The 16,119-nt window shown below is 56.1% G+C and overlaps 1 protein-coding gene across 7 annotated transcripts; it reads right to left on the bottom strand.

Moving 5' to 3' along the window:
- Window positions 1-435: 435 nt before the first annotated feature.
- Med25 (mediator complex subunit 25) lies at window positions 436-15,916 on the bottom strand. 7 transcript variants are annotated; one of them, XM_052163847.1, is made up of 18 exons: window positions 15,717-15,916; window positions 15,592-15,637; window positions 15,281-15,405; window positions 9,564-9,662; window positions 9,179-9,299; window positions 8,755-8,914; window positions 8,496-8,626; window positions 8,205-8,292; window positions 7,929-8,122; window positions 7,473-7,604; window positions 6,688-6,773; window positions 6,559-6,616; window positions 6,370-6,477; window positions 4,620-4,808; window positions 4,270-4,341; window positions 3,957-4,175; window positions 3,636-3,813; window positions 436-1,968 (listed from the first exon to the last, which is right to left on the bottom strand). In XM_052163847.1, the coding sequence occupies exons 1-18, from the start codon at window positions 15,848-15,850 to the stop codon at window positions 1,703-1,705; spliced, it is 2,406 nt and encodes an 801-aa protein (XP_052019807.1). In that variant the 5' UTR covers window positions 15,851-15,916; the 3' UTR covers window positions 436-1,702. The 7 variants fall into 7 exon arrangements, with proteins under 7 accessions (XP_052019807.1, XP_052019824.1, XP_052019814.1 ...); XM_052163864.1 differs by having other exon boundaries at window positions 3,636-3,786; XM_052163854.1 differs by having other exon boundaries at window positions 7,473-7,601.
- Between the last annotated feature and the right edge of the window lie 203 nt (window positions 15,917-16,119).

Genomic DNA, 16,119 nt, shown 5'->3' with positions numbered 1-16,119 from the left:
TCCTTTGAGGCTGTGTCCTGGTTCTGTAGTCTCCTTCCAGAGGTTGCAAAATGGTAGTCTAGTGGCCTCATGAGACCCACAGCAGATTTTGTTTGGTCCTCAGTGTGTATGGTAGTTTGGGTTTGGAGGCCACCAGGCGGGGCACGCACTCTCCAGGTTCGCCACAGTCCCTAGCACGTCTCGGAGCCACGGGTACACATTGGCTGCATGGCCACACCACCACCTTGCCTTCACATCTTCAGCTGCACCTGGGTCCCCTCTTCCTCTTTTACTTTCTGGGAATCACCAGAGGAGGGGCCTCGTGGGACAAGAGGACCCCTAGCCCCTCCCAGCCAGGCACCAGGGCAGGGACAGAAATAAACCAGATGGCAGGGGCCAGGCTGTCACACAAGTGGGTGGGATTAGTCAGGGAGAAGGAAAGCCCACGGCCAGAAAGATAATCAAATTGGATCTTTACTGAGCTACGGTGAACGCATGGAATACAACACAAACACGTATGATACTAGAGTTCATACTTTAAATTCAAAATTGAAAAAATACAAATTGAAAAATAGAAATATTTAGTTATTAAAATTTCTCTGTTGTAATTCTCTTGTGCCTTTTGAGTGGAGGGTTGACACCTGCCCTTCTATTCCCAGATGTCAGTGCTGGCATTGGCTGGGACAGAGAGATGGGCAGGTGAAATTTCAACCTTAATCCTTAAAACGGAGTTTTTGATCTAGGTATGTAACGGAAAACAGTGACTGTCACAAGTGTGGGCAACCAGACACTCGGGACAGAGGCAAAGGAACCTCGACATCTTGCAGAATTGCAAGCACCCTGTCACACTGCAACTCGGACGGGGTCTGCGTTCATATCATCGTACGGACGAGCTAGCCAGTGTTAGCTCGGGTTCAAGTAGAGTAAGGGCCGGAGGACTTGGTCTTGGGTCTCACAGTGTGGCTACCTGGTCCTGTCCACCTCTCATTTCCAGAAACCAGCTGCAGCAGAGGGAGGCAGTCCCGCCCATGGCATGCGTCTGCCAGGACCACACCACAGTCATACATTCAGGAGCTGTTCGTGAATATCCCTTCTGAGACAGAGTCAATGTTCACAAGAGTGGGGACTTCAACCAAAAGTTTCTAACTGACCTCCAGGGAACCAGGACATGGTTCTGCACTTTGAAATGAACCAAACATGCCGCTGGGTCAGATTTCCTGCATGTCCTGGTCTTGGGCAATTGGCTCAGTTCAAGTCCGGGAATGCCAGCGTCAAGGCGTCACGGTGTTTCTTAGAGCATCTCAGTTATCGACACTAGGACCTGACCTGCGTCCTTGCAAACAGTGCCACTTGGGATGGAGGTATGGGACAGCCCCATGGTGGACAGATGATCACCATAATGGGACTGGAGTTGTGCTTATAAATCCTGATGTGTTTGCACGCACAGGAGCAAGTCACTTCAAAGTCAGGGCTGGCTTGGCGCCACCTCACAGACTGCCTCGGCTGCATGGAGATGGCCACCACCACAAATAAATAAAGCTACCCATGTGCTCAGAGTTTCTGTGCAGCCACCAAAAGGCCACAGCTGTGGGTCAGGCAACTGGATCTTTAAGGCCTCTGACTCCTGTGCGCTTCAGCCTGCAAAAGCTTGTCAGACTCACGGGACAGCCTTGACGACAGTTCTTCAGAGCGCGGGAGCTCTTCCCACAGCACGGCACGGCGGCTATCCCTGGCTCTCCAGAGCCTCGCTGGCTCTGAGGGCCCGTTTCAGTTCCTGCAGGAGTGTGTCTCGGCTCTGGGCTGTGTACTGATCGTAGCTCTTACTGTGCTGGGACTCATAGTGGCGCTTCAGGTTGTACTCCTTTAGCACTGACACGTTTTTTTTGCATATTAAGCACGTAGGCATGCTCTTCACCTCCACAAAGAAATAGTCTCGCTCCCACTTTTCCCGGAACACGCGTCCCTCTCCTTCTCTCTTTCGTTTGGCCACTTTTGAAGGAGACATGGGTACAAGAAAGATTTCACTTTTCTCTGAATGCTACCACAGAAACACCATGGTGCCAGCCCCGTGACTGAGGCAGGGCCCCTGCCTCACCGTGGAAGAGTAAGAGAGAGTGATGGCGACTGTGGCGAACCCAAGAGTATGAGCCCCCTGACGGGCTACTCCTGCCAGGCCCAGGGCGGCCCAGGGTCAGTCTCTGACACATCAAGAGGAGCAAGACTGCAGACCGTGAGCATCCCTGGAGCTCTACGGCTAACGGACAGGAAGAGAGTGCCACGCTAACACAGGGAAGGCCAAACAAAACCCATCTGTGGTGGCCCATGGGCCACTAGAATACAGCCTCTCTCCTGGGATGGGTGGGTCACTTGCACATTAGCTGGTGTCCCACACCCAGGCCGTGGTGGTCCAGGCACAAACCACACTCGGTGCGACATGTGCCTGTGTCACAAACATCTCACTCATCTCCAGGGGGATGACCTGCACACAAGCCCGAGGACACCCTGCCAGACAGAAGCTACCCAATGTAGCCACACCTCCAACTGAACCCAGTGCCTGTTCGTGAAACAGAGACTGCTATGGCTTTGAACACAGCACACACTCCCAGGGGGACATCCCGATTTCCTGGTGTGGCAATGTGTCCCCCTAGACACCCCCATGACTTGGCCTCTTGCTTGCCCTGTTGCTACAAACCATCGCACCTTCCTGATACCTGCCCCACTGGCCATCTATGCAGTCCTGCACCCCAGGACAAATCTCAAGCTTCCCAGTCTGGACTTTCCAACCCTGTCCCCTTCCTGAAATGCCCACGTTGAGGAGCACCACCTCCTGGCCCTGCACGTCCCTTTGCTGTGGCTTTGGCTGTCTGCACCTAGGTCCCTCCTGGCTCCCATTATTGCTTCTCCTTCCAGGCTCCTCGGAACCCTGGCTGGGTCAGAGGCATTCTGGGCTCGGTAACCCCTTGAGTGCGAGTGCACACAGCTCTGCACCACCTGCCCACCTGCCTCCGAGTCTCAGAACCAGGCACGCCATGCTGCCTCCAGCTCATCCCAGGGCCCAGCATCCCCCAGCCGGGGCCTTGGGGAGTCTGCAAGGCGAGAGCGGTGACAGCCCTAGGGGCGTCAGTGACGGGAGCCGGGCATGGTTAAAAGGAACTTTATTGGGTGCTGGCTTCAGATGAGGTCCATGAGGATGTCGTCCTCCATGACGCTGGGCTGCAGGCCCGGCGGGGGAACCGGGCCCCGGGGACCCCCACTCAGCAGCATCTGACCTGGGGGGCAGCGGGAAGGGACTACATCTCCCAGTGGTCCCTGGGGCCACTGAGGACCCTGGGCCTCTCATTCCACTTCCTCTGGGAACCCAAGACAGTAAGGTTTCTAGGAAGCTCTAGGGAATGCCAGAGGTGCTTCTAAGCCCAACCAGATGCAGACACTTTCCTCTGACCCTTCAGGAGCCCTTCCCCCACACGTGTAACTTCACCGACCCTAAGACATCTTCCAGCACTCAGGACAAAAGATAAGGACTGTGGGAAGTAGCAGAACTTCCCAATGGTCCTGTAAGTCCCCTTGAGCGATGGAAGGCCCTTTGGTAATCGGGTCCTTACCGTGGCTTCAGGGACTCCCACTCTAGAGCCCTGCCCTCCCTGCAGCTCCCTTACCTGGCAGTGGCGCCCGCTGGGGAAGCTGTGTGGGCCAAGACTGGGCAGGTGGAGGATGCAGGAGCTGTGGCCCCAACTGGGGCTGCCCCAGGCTCTGATGTGGTGGCAGCAATGCAGGGGCCCCTGGAGGCTGTAGGTGGTGTAGGGAGGCCTGGGGTGGGGGTACCCCAGTCTGGGGCTAAGGATGACAAAGAATGGCTCAGAGGACCCCGTCTAAACTCCAGGAAGGTCCGCCGCCCTGGGAGCCTTGCCAGCCCACCACTTCCTCCCAGATACTGGGTCAGAACCTGCAACGCCCTGCGCTTTAGTCCCGAGTCTCACCGGTGCTGGGTTAAGGAGAAGGCTCCGCAGCTGGGGGTTGGCCCCAGGGTTCTGGGGCCGCAGGATGGGTCCAGAAGGAGGTGGACCAGGGGCTGCTCCAGGCGGACCTTGGGGGGCCCCTGTGGGGGCCTGGGTAGTACCTTGGGGCTGCGGCTGCCCTGTAGCTGCAGAAGCTCCCACAGCACCCTGAGGCTGAGGCTGTGGTGCACGGAGCTGTAGCTGCAGACAGAAGCAGAGGAAGGACAGTAGGGTGGCTGCTCCAGGTCCACCCACCTCCATCCCCAACCCCACCCGTCCCCACCCCAGTCCTCACTAGATTCTGCGGGGGCCTCGCTTGCTCCTCCAGAATGGGGCCCAGGCCTGGAGGTGCCTGCTGTGCCCCCATCTGCACGGGGACAGAGAGGACAGGTCAGATGAGGGAAGATGACTGACCCTGTCGGGAAGACCTGGTGTGCAGAAGCAGGGTGCCTTTCTCTGGGGGCACACCATCTAGGAGGTGCATCGCACCCTGCCTGGTGGTAAGGTGAGTCCTGTGTCAGGAATTTGAGGTGGACACTGAAAAGTGACTAAAGCTGCTCTGTTAGGACACAGGGACATGGGACTCAGGTGAGATGTCTGGAGACAGGAGGTCACGGTGACTAGCTGGCCGGGCCCCACACTCACCCCACGCTGCTGCTCCAGCTTCTGCTGCTGCACCTGCTTGTGGTTGGTGATGACCTGGCGGATGCCGTTGACGAAACCGCTCTGGTCGTAGGGGATGAGGCCCATGAAGATCTTCTTCTTAGATGAGTAGAGCAGCATGAGCACGCGCACCTCGCACGGGGCTGTGTGCGGGAAGTGCACACAGCCCGCCTGTGGGCAGACACACTCCTCAGACCCTGCCCACCAGGGGCCCAGGACAGCCCTGCTCACCCCAGAACACTCTGCAAGCCCTGTGGGCATGAGGTGAGGAGGTGTCCCTGCACAAAGCCAAGGAAAGCAGGTCTGCCTGGCATCTGCCCCGGAAACAAAAACTAAGAGTGACAGGCACTGAACTGGGCACTCAGAGGGCATAGCAAGATCGAAGCACCTGCTGACTACTGAGGAGAGGGACATATAGAGCCACATCAGAAACCCATGGTGACCCTGACTGAGTGCCCCTGCGTCCCATCTCACTTCTGCACAGTGCTGGACTGCCTCCCCAAATCACAGTGAGAAGGGCCCTGCAGCAGAAATATAGGGTTGGACCCTTAGGGCTAGCTATATCTCTCTGCCACAGAGTCTACCAGCATGGACCAGGGCACAGCAACATCACAAGGCAGCCATTTGGGAGTCAGGGTGGCCCTCAGACTCAGGCTTTGGCTGGGTCTACTTCTCAGGACCTGGGTTCCCTCTGCCTGCAGCTGCTGCTCGTCAATGCACACCTGCTCCTGTTCACCATCCCGTACAGAATAGGGCGGTGCCCCTGCAGCCAGGGTGCTGGTGAATGCCTCCCCTGCATGGGACACAGCCTAGTGACCCAACTCTGGCCCACCTTAAAGGAGACCTGGCCAGAAGCTGTGGACACTTCTCATCTCCTGAAGGAGGAGATTCCAGCCACTGTCTTCCACATGCTTACAGGGTGCCCAGAAGCTGAGGTAACCATCTTTACCTACACTGCACTGACTGTCTAGGCATGACGATACTGAGCGCCCTGCTGGGTCCCGTTCTACAGCAACAACCGTAGTTCCCGTTACCCTCTTGGACATTAACTCAAAATTCGGCATCTGCACTGAGGAAGCACACCACGAGGGCTCTGGGCCCAGCTGAGCTGCCTGACAGCCCCAGAAAAATCCCCAAGTGCTTGAGCCACACACAAGAGAGGCCAGCAGACAACAACGCAACATCGCTCGTGGAGGAGGAAAGCGCCCCGAGGCGGAGGGCCAGCCGTGCTCTGCCTGGGAGGAGCGGGCCCAGAAGGCACTGCCTCATCCCTCGTGCGCAGGCACTTGGGTCTTCCCCAGACACCGATTTCAACCCACTAGCACTGAGGCAGGTGAGATGATTTGAAAGATGCCTCTACGACAGGTCAGACGAGTCATGAGGGCAGCTATCCAACAGAGAGGAAGAGGGGCCGAGAAGCCAGGCTGGACGGCGCAGTCTACGGCTGTAGCTGGGGAACCTGAGGGACTCTGAGGCAGCAGGATGCCTGCGTGGAGGGACTGCCACACAGCACAACTTGTCTCAAATCAACAAAAACAACAGCAAACCCTAGCACCATGGGACAGGGACTCAGCAGGTCCTAGGACACATGCAGGGAAGCAAGGACCAGGTTCCATCTGCAGCGTCACAAATGAGGCCCAGGGGTGAGTATCAGCAGCTCCCGGGGCCTAGAAACCCAGGGTCCTCACCAAGTTGGCAGAAAAGGGACTAGGGGCCCGTGCCCACCACTCACAAAGCCATTGCCCATGATGCGGTAGAGGCCTTTGAGGGACTCCAGGTCCTTGTTGGTGAAGTGGAACTGAACCATTCTCGAGTTCCGGAACAGCGGGCCCAGGGTGGTCTGGAAGCACACAGGCGTTACGTGGGGGACACGGTGGGGAAGCATCGGGGGCAAACGAGGGTGAGATCAGGCGAGCCTCACCAGCAGCTGCTGCGGGATGAGCTGCATGATGAGCTTCTGCGGCCACTGCTCCGTCTTCCTGGACGGCAGCACAGGGAGAGGGGTCAGGGCAGGCAGGCTGAGCCTGCCCCGCCCCCAACAGATACCTACAGGTTTTCTCCATGGTTCACATAGACCTGGCAAGGCAGAGACCTCGTCAGCTTGGTGTTGGCATCCACAGATGCAGGCTTGGGTTTCTGAAAGAAAAAAGGGTGAATCAGCCAAGGTCTGGTGACTTAACTTTCACAGCTCCTACAGCCCCACAGCTCCCATCTTCCCAGCAGCCCCATACTCAAGTGTCCACATCCCACAAACGTTGGGTCCCTCTTCTGGGCCCCAAATCTTAGTCACTATCCTCCACTCAAGAAATGAGCACCAATATAACTTTTTGGTTTTTTGTTTTTTAAAGATGTATTTATTTTATGTGTGTGAGCACACTGCAGCTGTCTTCAGACACCCCAGAGGAGGGCATCAGATCCCATTACAGATGGCTTTGAGCCTCCATGTGGTTGCTGGGAATTGAACTCGGGATCTCTGGAAAAGCAGTCAGTGCCCTTAACCTCTGAGCCATCTCTCCAGCCCTTGTTTTGTTTCCTTTTATTATTTTTTTTCTTTTTTGTTTTTTTTCGAGACAGGGTTTCTCTGTGTAGCCCTGGCTGTCCTAGAACTCAGTGTCTAGACCACGCTGGCCTTGAACTCAAATCCACCTGCCTCTGCCTCCCCAGCGTTGGGGATGAGGGCACATGCTCCCATGCCTGGCTTCAACATAATTCTTAAACGCTGACTTGAGGCCTGGGCCACACATCCTGGACTGCTCTGACCAACCTCCATCTGCACGGCCTAAGTGCTCTGAGAGCCCGCACCCTCCACACCCCTAACAGGCCCCACCCACTCACCTCCTGCCACTCGAGGACGCCACTCCAGGCGAGGAGCTTGTTGGATACTGACTGCTGCCCACCAAGTGCAGGACCCCCAAGCTGGGCTGGTGAAGGACCACTGACCCCACCTGGGGTCACAGTGCCTGCCTGCTGAGGAGAGACAGCAGTGAGGAGACCACACTCTGTCGGGAAGTAGACACCTTAAAGGGTAGGACAAAGGTCTCTTCCTTCCTTCCCACCTCCATGACCGCTAACCACACGCCTGAAACACCCATGCCCAGCATGAGGAACCAGACTCCCAGAATTACAGACTACCTCAGAACTGTCCATTCGGAAGCCAGGGCCCTGCCCCAAGCTGCAGCACAGCTATGAGCCTCACTGCGGTGCTCAGGCGCCTTGCAGGAGGCTAGGTGCCTCCTTCACCTACTGAGCACCCAGCAGCAGCGTGAGGCTGGCTGCTGTGTGGGCACCTACCATAGACGGAGCCCCGGGCTGCGCAGGGGCGGCCAGACCTGGCCCCGGGGCCACCGTGGACACTAGGCTAGGCTGTGAGGCAGGAGGCGGCTTGGGAGCTCCAGGGGGCCCAGGAGCTAGTGTGGGTGCTGGGGCCTGGCTGAAGGGGGGCCCCACTCCTGAAGCAGCTTGCTGGAGAGGGTTGATTGGTGAGACTGTGGGAGAGACAGGTGTGAGTGGGGAACTGGGTCAGAAAGCCCGTGACCCCCTCCCCCCATCGCTTCTGCTAAAACTCACAGCGCGGGCCCAGCCCGGCCTTCTGGCTCTTGGCCGCCTCCACAGCGTTCTGCGCGGCCACCTGGGCAGCACTTAGGTTCCCGGGGACCTATCACAAGAGACAAGACCATGTGCCCTAGAACTATGCACTTCTGCGCCCACACAGCACTCTACACAGCTCTGCCGACCCAGGAGCTTCGACTCCACCCCCTGGTGGCACCCCCGGCCTGTGCTAGCTCCTCACTCTGTACCCCCAATGCTTCATGAGATCCGTGCCGAGGCCACGGCCCCCAGGCCTGATTCCATCCATACCTGGTACTGTGGTGGGACAGGTGGCAGAGCCTGCGGCGGCGCTGCTGAGAGCGTGGCAGCTGACGCCGGAGCTGGTGGCAGGGGGACTGCTTGCTTGGGCTGCAGAGGGACTGGCGCTGAGCTGCTGCCAACTGAACACAGGAGAGATCACCGAGGCCAGAGAGGAGGTGGGGGTAGAAAAAGGGATATCCAAAACTCCTTGTTACGAGAGGACCAAAAAGGACACCCCGTCCCCTTCCCCCCAGCACCCAGGCCTCACCAGGCAGCACCAGGCCGCGCACGAGCACCATGTGCCTGGGGTCCTGGCTGACATCGGCTGGCGGCTGCAGAGGCTCCAGCAGGGCAGGAGCCGCCTTCTCAAACAGGAGCCGAAGGGCTGGCAGCTTTCTCGGAGAAACGATGGAGAAGTGGATGCCGCGCTGCAGGAAGGGGGAAAGCAACAAAGGCCTCCATGAATTCGTTGGGGCTGGCATCGTCCCTCCTGGGTGGTGGGACAGCACCGCTGGCACGCAAAGCCAGCTGAGTGTACCCAGAATTCTGAGTACGGACAGTCCTGAGTAAGCACAGAGGTTTGGGCTACTTTTCACCTTGGGTTTTCGGACCCCAGCCCGCTTCCCAGGAAGGAAGCCCCCCCCCCAGGGGTGCAGCCCTCCTACTCAGCGCCCCGCCCCGCCCCGCCTCACCTCTCCTATCTTCTGCACCAGGCTCTCTGTCGTACAGCCTGAGTACGTGGTGCTCTCCACAGCGGGCAGTAGGTATGGGGGCGAGTTGCAGATGAGGAGACAGACTCGATGTGTCTGGCCACTGCCAGGGACAAAGTCACGGTATAGCGGGTACTCCAAGCTAGTGGCAACTGAATGTCACAACCTCAGCCTCTGAGATCACTTACAGCTGACAACACCGAGGTTCTCGGATCTAGTGACAACTTTAGTTCATCTACTGGGCAAGGGGCATAGGAGGGAGGTCCCCACCTAGTGTCTGGTCAGGCACTGGCCTGACCTAGGGTCCCACTTCCTGTCCCCCATCCAGGGTGAGGATGGAGGATTGCCAGGAGGTGGGCACACTCACATCTGTTCACGGATCTTCTTGAAGTCGTCGAACAGCTGCAGGGCGGTGCTCAGGCCTTCGGCGATGAGGCTGCAGCTCTCACCGCCGCCACCCAGGAACCTGCGGGAGAGAGGGCCACTTAGGCCCGCAGACAGGGCCGGGCAGCACTCCCGAGCCCTCCCACACTGCACTGCGCCCTCTGACAGGACACTGTCCTTTGAGTTTGACTTGGTGACAAGTGACAACCAGGCAGGGAGAGGCACTAGGAAGGGAGGGAGGACACCGAGAGGGAGCAGGAGGAGCCAGGACCCTGAGGACGGCCTCGTGCCTCCCAGTCCCGCTGGCCCACGGCCCTGGCCGTCCTAACCCCTCCCGAATGGGCCTCACTGCTTCGCTTTATTTCTCTTCTCTCTTTGTCTTTTGTTTTGTCAAGGTGTCATTTATCATATAGCCTGGGCTATCTTAGGACTCACTGTGCAAACCTGGCTGGCCTTGAACTCACAGATCTCTGTCTGCTTTTGCCTCTCAAGGGCTGGGATTAAAGATGTGTGCCCCTAGATTTTCTCTGTATTTTATGTGTATGGTGGTTTGCCTGAACGTGTATGTGTACACCTCACACATGCCTGCAATGGGAACCAGAGCCCCAGAACCTGGAATTCCAAGTGACTGTGAGCCCTCATGTGAGTGCCTGGACTCAACCCTGGGTCCTCCGGAAAAGCGCCAGTGAGTGTTGATAACTACTGAGCCATCTCTCCAGCCTCTTTTAGACACTGGCTAATCCTCCTGCCTCAATCTCCTAGTGCTAGAAGAAGCACCATCATGAGACAGGCTCCTTAGTGCCATGGGCGCCATGGGCGAACGTACATGGAAGAGACAAGCCAGGCAGAGCCATGGTAGCCAGCGCTACCTTCCTAGGAACCAGCTCTCCACACAAGTAATGGAAGAGACAGAAGGGAACCACAGGACCCCAATCCACAGACACTTCCCTGTCTACAAGAAAGGCGAAGGTGCCAAGCAGATGTGGACAGGCCACAGGAAGGTCAAGCCACAGCTCTGGGGCCACTCGCAGCAGGAGCGGGCGGGGAGGAGCCTTTCCCCAGAGTTTCAGGCCAGCACGGTGACCGTGGACTTGTGGCCGCCATACTGTTTTCTAACCTGGTTTCTGGTACTTGTCCAAGGCAGCCTAGGAACCCAGCCCCAGTGTCCCTCAGCATGGTATCCTGGAAAAGGCCTCTGTTCCAGCACAACCGATGCTACCACAATCTCTGGGCTACCTCGTATAGCCACCATCGCCCTACACTGCTAAACTGTGACAGTCTCATGTCTGCCCCCCATTTCTGCTATAAACAGGGATAGGGTCTCGGCCCTCTCATTTCTTGTCCCCAGACTGGCCCACCTGTCTGGCCCATAAGAGGCGTATGGTAGAAATAATTGGTAAATGAATCAAATGACTGTCCAGCTAGCACAGCCTTTGGCTGGGCCGACCATCCTGCTCCTGTCCTCTGCCTGGCAGGTTTGCTGACACACCTGTCCCTGCCCAGACTCCCCCAAAGCTACTGCGTTCGGGACCAGGTGAAAACTCAATGTATCTATCCTGACGCATGCCTGGCATGCCTCCCTCCAGAAAGCCCACTCAGCTGACAGCACCAACTCAAACATGGCTCAGCAGTTCTCTTTGAGAGAACCCAGGTTCACCAGGTGGTGGTGGCGGACGCCTGTAATCTCAGCACTTGGAAGGCAGAGGCAGGCGGATTTCTGAGTTCAAGGCCAGCCTGGTCTACAGAGTGAGTTCCAGGACAGCCAGAGCTATACAGAAAAACTCTGTCTCGAAAAACAAACCAGAGAGAGAGAGAGAGAGAGAGAGAGAGAGAGAGAGTGAGAGTCCAGGTTCTATTACTACACAACAGCTCACAATCGTCTTTAACTCCAGATCCAGAGAATCTGATGCTGAAGCCAGAGATGACAGTGCCCCTGAGGCCATGTCCATGTGTAGTACACGGCACACACACAAGCAAAACAACCATAAAGTTAAATTAAACAAACCAATACCGAGGTGGTGGCACAGTCTGCATTAGAGGGGCAACGGGGTCTGAAGGCAGCCTGGTTGGTTTTCCAGCCTTCAGCTCAATGAAAAGCGGTTGCTTGGCCACCCAATGCATATCACAAATGAGTGGTAACACACTGCGCTTCCCCACACAAGGCCTGGGCTCAGTTCCCAGCAAGATAAAACAGGGCTGCTGAGCCTGATGACCCAAGTCCAAACCCTGGAATCCCCAGCGTTAGTTAAATCAGAGCCAGCTCCTGCAGGGCCGGAAGTAGTGTACACCCCCCCCACACACACACACACACAAAAGAGCTCCCAGGTGATTCAGATGCCTTTGCCCATGATCACACCCGGCTGCAGAGGCCCTGGTCACAGTAAGTGTGACCAGCAGCTCCACGAGGGCCAGGATAGCGCCAGCACCTCAGGAGCACTCAGCATTTGTGCCACACCCTTCATGAGAAAATGAACTGTTGGCTGAGGAACTGTGAGACAGATAGACAGACAGACAGACAGACGCCTGATTCTTTCTGACTCAAGGCCACTAGCTGTGGGAGAGTGGCTCCTGGCAGGAAGGAGATAGAACATCAGACGCCTACTTCTTAGCAGCACAGCCATTTCTTAACTGTCCTGCACGCCCCGCCCTGTCTCCCAGCACCAAGTCATGGCCCTGATCAACACGGCAATCCTGGGAGAGCTAAATGATGTTGAAATGCCCACAGAGTGGCAGCAGGGGCCTCCAAAATGGGGGCACTGGGTTGACAGGGTTCTAAGTGCAGAAGTGGGGCCACAATGCCCTGTCCAGCCTTTCCGCTAAGAGAGGGGCCGCACTTCCCACGGTTGGCACCACAGAAGTCTGGTTGAAGATGGCTAGGACCTCCTGAAGCCTTAGGGCACAGAAGCAGAGGACAACTGGCTGATAAGAAAAGTCAAGCGAAATTCCTCACACAAACATGCCCAGGAGATTCACCAGCCAACAATGGAGCCGGCTGGCATTGGCTCCCCAACTCACATCTGACCAAATGTGGTGGAAGCCAGCCTCATATGCACCAATCCTGACATGCGGCAATGAGGACCCTGAGGCTTCACAGAGCCCCAGATGGAGGTTCCTCCCCTGGGGTTCCTCCATCTGGCCTACAAGTTCTCAATGAAACTGCCATCAGCTCTCTAGGAGACACTTGACAATGCCTAAAGACAACTTTCTTTTAAAAAAAAAATTTATTATATATAAGTACACTGTAGCTGTCTTCAGACACTCCAGAAGATCTCATTACAGATGGTTGTGAGCCAACATGTGGTTGCTGGGATTTGAACTCAGGACCTCAGGAAGAGCAGTCAGTGCTCTTCACCACTGAGCCATCTCTCCAGCCCTGAGGACAACTTTGCAGGGGTGCCACTGGCAGCCAGGGGGTAAAGGCTGTTAGACATTCTCCAAGGGTCAGGATGTGGTTCAGCACCCAGGAGAGGCCTCCCAACAAGGAATGATCTAGTTAGGGACCTGGAAAGATGGCTCCCGGGTTCAGAGCATTGGCTGGCCTTGCAGAGCAGCTGGCAGCACAGAATTGTAACTCCGGTTACAGAGCCTGGCACCCTCACACAGACATACATGCAGACAAAAACACCAACACACTGATTTTTTATCTTGAAAGAGTGTTGCAAGTGTGGTGGGTGGATACAAGGAGACAGAGATGGGGAGATGAGTGGGACTGGACGAATGGCATTCAAGTCACTAAGAATCAATACAAAGTTAAGATAACGAAAAACCATACGGTGCCAGGCGGTGGCGGCGCACGCCTGTAGTCCCAGCACTTGGGAGGCAGAGGCAGGCGGATTTCTGAGTTCGAGGCCGGCCTGGTCTACAGCGTAAGTTCCAGGACAGCCAGGGCTACACAGAGAAACCCTGTCTCGAAAAAACTAAAACAAACAAAAACAAAAACAAATGAACAAAAAACCATACGACCAGAAAACCAATCACATAAAAATAAAAGATTTATATAATTCAAGCTAGGTAGAACAGCTCAGACAAGAAAACCTAACACTGATGATGCTGAGGCCGGAGGATGGAAAGGACTGTGTGGCTCGACTGGACTGGGTGCCTAGAAATGGACCAGTGTTCAGTGCTCTTCCAGAGGATCCAGGCTGGAGTCCCAGCGCCTACACGGCAGCTGAAACCGTTTAACTCCGGCTCCAGAAGACCTGATTGCCTCTTTGGTCTCAAAAGACATCGTGCACAAGTGTTGCACACACATGCATATAGGCAAAACCCTATACACATTAAATGAAAACAACAACAACAACAAACCAATCTGTTTTAAAAGCTTAAGTGCAAAGTGTCAACAATATCAAGAATGGGAAGGTATGCTTATATTAACTCTAATCCTAACAACTTCAGGGGAGGGAAGGGGGGTGGTGCACGAGTCAGCCTTCCAACCCCCTACCAAGTATCGCACACATACACCCGGAACGCAGCAGACAAGCAGACAGACATTCAACACACATCTGCTTCATCAAAGTAGGAAGAACCAGAAGGAACTAGATCAGCACTGCTAAATGAACCCGGACCACAACCAGCCTGTGGAATCCACATGGAGAAATTAGCCTCGGCCAACGACCCTTCCTTCCTGCAACCCTTCCATGGCACCCGCCAGTCTACACTGTTACTCATTTGCAAGCCAAGAACAGGAACTGGGACAACAATAACTGCAGGCACTCACGCACTGCCTACTGTGTGCTGGGCAGCAGCACCTTACAGGGCTCTGGCGGTCTGTCCCCAGGGATCCCACTGGTCACCAGTTCTTGTCTGGAACAGAACAGACTCACCTACCAACCAAGTGGTGACAAAAGTGACAGGTGGGGGGGTGTCACCTGGTGGCTTCCTCTTTGCCCTCTGAGTTCACTCATTCAGTCTGAGAACAGCCAGCTGCCAGTTTGGGCATCCATAATCCCAAGGCATGATGGCAAACAGCCATCAAGGAACTAAGGCTCTGTCCCCAGCCACAGATCAAGCATCATGGTGGTGGCTTTCAGGCATGCTGGGGAGTGGATGAACACTGCCCGGTGAGACCAGACCAAACACACACAGCCCCACTATCCTCCTGAGTTCCTGACATACAGATGGTTTCACAAGGAGCAACTATTCAGTTTGACACCCTTAAACGGAGAGGAGCGGGGCTAGGGGACGACTGGTTATAAGTTATACAGCAACAGACATCCAAGAGCACAAAGCACAAATACGAGCGCTACAGATTTCTCCCATTCAGAAAGGAACAGGCAGCACAAAGGACCCCCGGAACCAGGCAGTCAGAGTTTATTGGGAAGGAACCATGACTCTTCTCCAGGCTTCCAGGCTCCACACGCCCGCCTTAGAGGCAGGCGGCTGTAAGCCCAGCAAGCAGAAAGTACAAACAGAATAGTCAGAATTTCAAGGTTAGCCTCAGCTACACCGTAAACCTTGCCCCAAGCCACATAAGGACCTGTCAAGGCCCAGCCCCGCCCTGCTGACTCCTATAGAGTAGACAGACAAGGAGGAAGGAAGAAAGAGGAGGAGCCTCAGAGTAGGGCATACTCAAACTCAGGCACAGACTGTGGGGGCCCGCGCTGAGTTCTGCTGAGCCCTGGGCACTATTCAATCAAAGGCCACCATGCCCACCATCTTTCTTGGGGTTCCCACCCTGCCCCAAACGGCGGCAAAGCTCACTTGATGCCATCGAGCCAGGTGACAAACTCATAGGCACTGCTGGTAGGCGCATGACACTGTACATACGACTCTGGAGCGCAGTCCACTGTGTTGAACACCACGAGGCTGTACTGGGTCCCGCCATACTGGGAAGACAGGACAAAAGAACTTTACAACTGATATCTTCGGCAAGGAACAGGACATCCCAACTTCAGATCATTCTAGAAAGAAACCGTGAGCCCCTCTTCTCTCCAAGACTAAGGACCCCATCTTTCCTCCTTCTGACATAGGGGTCTACCGGCTTCCTCCCTGTGACGCGGCCGCACACTCACGTCTCCCCCAAAGTCCGTCTCTGCAGGAGGTCCCCCGTTGAAGTATCTGCAGAGACGGAGGAAAGGTGGCGTCGGCACAAGCCTTAAAGTTAGGGCGGCGGGAGGCGACGCGGGGTCTCACTCACTCTATAGCGGGCAGCAGGTAGTGCTTGCGGAGCTCCTCGAAGTACGGCCCCAGGTTTGCTGTCCCCTCGATCACAAACACCACATCGGCGACCAGGCCCCCGGCCCGTGCCGGGCCTTCGGATCCGGGGACCATGCCCCGCGCCGCCGCCGCCAGCGCCGCCGCCGCCGTCGTCGCCGTCCTGGGACGAACAGAAGTGCGCTTGCGCGGCGTGCGCACCGCCCCCGGACGTCTGGCAGCTTCTGCTGATGCTGGTACGGCCATGTTTGTGCTGGGCGTCCTGTGAGCGGTGGTTTTATCTCTACCCTGGTGCATACCGACAACGTGAAACTCTCAGAATGGGCACAACGAGCCCCTTTAAGGGCCTCCTGAAATCGAGCAAACTTTTGCGCACAACATCAAGC

Source organism: Apodemus sylvaticus, chromosome 1 (assembly GCF_947179515.1).
Source record: "Apodemus sylvaticus chromosome 1, mApoSyl1.1, whole genome shotgun sequence".
Taxonomy (NCBI): Eukaryota; Metazoa; Chordata; class Mammalia; order Rodentia; family Muridae; genus Apodemus; species Apodemus sylvaticus.
This window is presented reverse-complemented; position numbering and strand designations above follow the sequence as displayed.